The sequence below is a fragment of the Oratosquilla oratoria genome, unplaced genomic scaffold (assembly GCF_046742065.1).
Source record: "Oratosquilla oratoria isolate Oo_2021 unplaced genomic scaffold, ASM4674206v1 SCAFFOLD51, whole genome shotgun sequence".
NCBI classification, from domain to species: domain Eukaryota; kingdom Metazoa; phylum Arthropoda; class Malacostraca; order Stomatopoda; family Squillidae; genus Oratosquilla; species Oratosquilla oratoria.
In genome coordinates, this window is record NW_027467715.1 from 2,297,365 (window position 1) to 2,301,991 (window position 4,627).

At 43.0% G+C, this 4,627-nt stretch overlaps 1 protein-coding gene across 1 annotated transcript in view; it reads right to left on the reverse strand.

Moving 5' to 3' along the window:
- Window positions 1–1,163: 1,163 nt before the first annotated feature.
- LOC143023587 (uncharacterized) overlaps window positions 1,164–4,627 on the reverse strand; it is a 27,223-nt gene continuing 23,759 nt past the window's right edge. The window contains exon 2 of the mRNA XM_076182174.1: window positions 1,164–1,347. Coding sequence (XP_076038289.1) covers window positions 1,164–1,347 — 184 coding nt within the window. The remainder of the gene's footprint in view (window positions 1,348–4,627) is intronic.

Genomic DNA, 4,627 nt, shown 5'->3' on the forward strand with positions numbered 1-4,627 from the left:
ATCCTTCCGTGCTGAGTGATACTTTTCTTTTTATTTTATTTTATTCTTTTAAATCTTGCTTCACTATGTTATTCAACTCCGCGGCACGCTCTCTTCATCAAAGAACCTACAGCCTACGCCGAAGAAAAGAAAGAAAAAAAGGGAGAAAAATTGTGAGAAAAAAAAAAAAAGAATAATGGTGTAAGTGTGAAGGTGCCATTACTTTTTTTTTTCTAACTATTTTGAAAGGGAGGTGAAATTTTCCTCTCCGCTGTTATCGCCTCCAATCGCGACCCCGACAAGCGATGCCACGATTGTCCGTGATTTCCTTCGCGCGGCAAGGATCGCATCTCTGCGCACCGTTGGACGAAAGAACCAAAAAGCTTAGCGAGAAGGGACGCCTCGTGTATTTCCCCCTTTTTTCATTTTTTTCCAAGACAGAGTGGAGCGTTTATCCCCTGGAAGCGGAGAATGATCGAGAAGGGGTGCACATGCTCGTAAGGAGAGTAGAAAAATATATAACAAAGAAAAGGATCGATGTCGGGTGGAATTAACGAGAAGGAAGGAAGGAAGATGGCGCGTGTGAGCAATGTCGAGGTGAAGCGTCATTCAGAGACCAGAAGGGGGTGGGTGAGGGGGTGAGGGGGGAGACCAAACGTCGCCATAACGAAAACACGTGAACACCGGGAAGCGTCACTTACCAAAAACACAAACACAAACACAATGGAAAACGAAAATTCATTCGGATATGAATGCGCGAAAGAGTACCGGAGTAAGCCCTGCACACCAACTTCCACGAGACCATGGCGGTGAGACAACCCAAGAAACTCACCATACCGCATCCCACGAGGTATGAAATAAGGAACCCCCCTGTAGGGTTCGCCTCCCCTTCTGGCCAGGGGTGTCGGGAACCAACGCAGGAAGCCCGCAGAGGGTCCCGGGAATCTAACTCACAACCACCTACTCACGAGTTCGACACAGTATCCTCGGTAGGCGGGGTGGGGGGTGTCCGCCGTGGATCTATGGTAGCGTGCGCGTCTGGTAACCGCATGGGGATTTCGGGCGTCTGTTCGAACCCTGGCAGCTTCACAGAGGTTATGAAAGGTATCCACTCTGGGTGATGGTTCCCGACCACCGCTGTTCATCTCGGACCTGAGGCGACTTGGATATCATTGTGTGATGCATCAGCTTCCACCGGGTATTGTCACTGCAAGAGTGGCATACCGTGGACATCGTCTCCTGCGTTTATGTTTGAACATTTCCTGACCACCTCTATATTTGACGATCTCCTTATTCCTTCTTAGCCCTTGGGACCCGACGTAGGGTCTTCGTGGGTCCCTCGATGTCTCCAGAAGCTCTGAAGAGGATCTGTAGACCATTTACGAGGAGTCGTTCGTGGATGCCAAACGATTCTATCCAGCTTTGAAAAAGTCTTCAATAGGTTAATGGACAGAATTGTTCAGGAGATGAGGTCTACGATAAGCAAGTCGCATACCACAACGTCTAACTGTTTCAGAGAGGTGGCGCCCTTTACAGGTTTCATTCTGGCTAGCTCTTGGCGACTTTATTCAACTGAGGGGAAGTTTTGGGGTCATATGGGGGTCTCGGCCGGTGGAGGCCCCCGTTTTAAACATAACTAGCTTCTTCTGTTTAATCAAAACTGACAGAATACATTATGTAAAGGTAGTTATTGTGACGCAGGGTTAACGTCGTCACTTCAGAGGTTAACCTTGAATTAGATTAACACAGAACGTGATATTAACTCCCCGTCACTGTTCACACTAGCGGTTTCAACCGCAGCGGTTCAAATACAATGCAAGTCAAAGGAAGCGTTCACACACAACCGCGTAGATTGTCCTTGACTATACGGTACCGCCGCGGCTCCCACGCGGTTCCACTAATATGAACAGGGTCTAATGTTTTCGATCCAAGAACATCCCCCTTCCCCACTTCTCCCCTAGGATTGAACAGAATCATCCAATGTCGCTCATATTCAGAGTCCTTGAATACACTTCACTGCGCTACACAGCCAATTCTTTGATCGAGAGATAGAGATAGAGAGAGAAAGAAAGAGAGAGAGAGAGAGAGAGAGAGAGAGCAAATTTGAAAATTACTTAAAAACGAGAACCTCCCATCCACCCTCCCCACCTCAGTCCTCCTCATATCTAAAAAAATGAAAGAACAAAAAGGAATACAGAAAACTACGAGAAAACAAGACAAAGCAGCAGCAAAGAATACAAAGCTCTCTTCTCAAAGAAGGCAAAGTAACGTCTTAAATCAAAGCAACACAAAGGAATGAGAAAAGCTTTGCGCTCTACGAAGAAGGGGAGGAGGACGAGGAGGAGGGGGAGGAGGAGGAAGAGGAGGAGGAGGAACAGGAGGAGGAGGAGGAGGAGGAGGAGGAGGAGGAGGAGGAGGAGGAGGTGGACGAGGAGGAGGACGAGAAGGGAAGTTGATGAGTAAAAGAAAGGACAAAAAATATATACAAAATGAAAGTAAAAACAACAAATATGGAATAGAGAAAAGACTGAACGCGCGAACAAAGAACAAAGGATGCTGTCAAAGAAGAAGAAGAAGAAGAATGAAAGAAAGGATGAAAAAATGTATTATGGTGAATATGAAAAGAGAATAAAAAAATAAAAAAAGAATAAAAAAATAACGGAAGAGGAAGAAAGGATAAAAGTAATAAAAGTCGAGACTCGGGAAGGAATGGAAAGGGAGGAGCGAAGAATAGAAGGCATGGAAGGAATAAAGGAGAGAGAGAGAGAGAAAGCGAGAGAGAGAGATAGAGAGAGGATGCAAAAATGGAAAAAAGTCAACCTTACAGAGCAGCAAACAACAAGAAAAGGGAATTGCAATAATAAAGAAAGAGACGGAAAACAGAATATGAAGAAAAGGTTAGAGAAAAGAAAAAGGGGTGAATTAGATGAAGAAGGAATATTGAGGATCAGAAAGAAGAGACGTCGACTTAGCCGATGTTACGAACAGCCGGGAGAGAGAGAGAGAGAGAGAGAGAGTGAGTGAGTGAGTGAGTGAGTGAGTGAGTGAGAGAGTGAGAGAGAGAGAGAGAGAGAGAGAGAGAGAGAGAGAGAGAGAGAGAGAGAGAGAGAGAGAGAGAGAGAAGTGGAAAGGAAAGAGAGAGAGAGAGGTGGGAAGAAAAAGAGAGATAAAGAAAAGGGGAGGAGAGGTAAAGAGATGTGGGGAAGACAGAGAGAGAGAGAGAGAGAGAGAGAGAGAGAGAGAGAGAGAGAGAGGGGGGGGATAGATGTAGGCAAGAGAGAGGTGGGGAAGAGAAAGAAGTTGGGAAGGGAGGTAGAGAGGAGGGGAATAGAGGGAGAGAAAGAGGACGGGGGTGAAAAGTGGGAGAGGGGAAAGAGAAGGAAGAGGAGAGGAAAGGCAGACAGAAAGAGTTGGTTAGATGTTATGGATTGTGGCTCACCAGCGCTTCTATCTTTGTTGACACTCTTGCATTTCCGTCGTACATTATCTTGGATCTCATGTATTGGTCTATTAGTGTAGTCTAACACAATTATAGTTTGATTCGGAGTCTTTTTTTTTTTTTTTTTTTTTTTTTTTTTTTTTTTTTTTTTTAGTATGAAGCTGTGGAGGAATGATAGAGGTACTCGTGTTTCGTCGCCCAGGATCTGGTGTTGTTGTTTGATGGGGGTAAATGACAAAGTAAGTGGTTGTTACAGTGTTGTGTAAATCGGACACTAGTAGGTAGGGCATTGCGAAGAGATCTTCGCATTCGTAGGTGGAAAGGCCGTTTCCTTCCTGAGGTGGCGCTGGAATGTCCTATTCTTAAGTGTACTGGTGCAGTTCATGTCAGGAAAACCATTAAAGTATGTGGGACTTGACTGTCTTTAGGCCCAGCGCCTTTGCTATATGTTTAACATTATTGATAGGAAGACTGGAGTAATGTTCTGTTACTGGTACAAAGGATTACAAAGGCGGAGCATGCCGACAGGAGACCTTTTGATCCATATCTAGGTCGGATGCGAAAAAAAAATCACATTAATAATAAAACAATAAATAAAAACTATAATAATGTAAATAACAAATAAAATGCACAAATAAATGCATAGGTATAGTTAAAATAATAAACAAACAGGTAAATAGTAAATAATAATAAATTGACATATAACTAATAATAAATGAAAATCAGACAGACAAATGATAACAAAACAAAAACAAATAATGTAAGATAAATTATAATCATTACAGCATCTTACTTAGGTATTTATATAAATGATTCTTAAAGCTTCGAACTGAACTACATTGCACTACCTGTGCAGGAAGTTTATTCCATTCATTAACTACACGGTTGGCAAAGTTGTTTCTACCTACTTCCAAATTGAATCTATTTCCGGACAGTTTGAGACCATTGTTTCTTGTCTGATTCTCATTCAATGTGAAATTTTTGTCACTTTTGATGTTGTAAATTCCCTTTAAAATCTTAAAGACCTGTATCAAGTCACCTCTGAGTCTACGCTTTTTTAGGGAAAACAGATTCATGTGTTTTAGTCGATTTTCGTATGATTTATTTTTGATATTTGGAATCAGTTTTGTGGCTCGCCGTTGTACTTTTTCCAGTCTGTCAATATCTTTAATGAGATTCGGTGACCATACGGAAACAGCATATTACAAA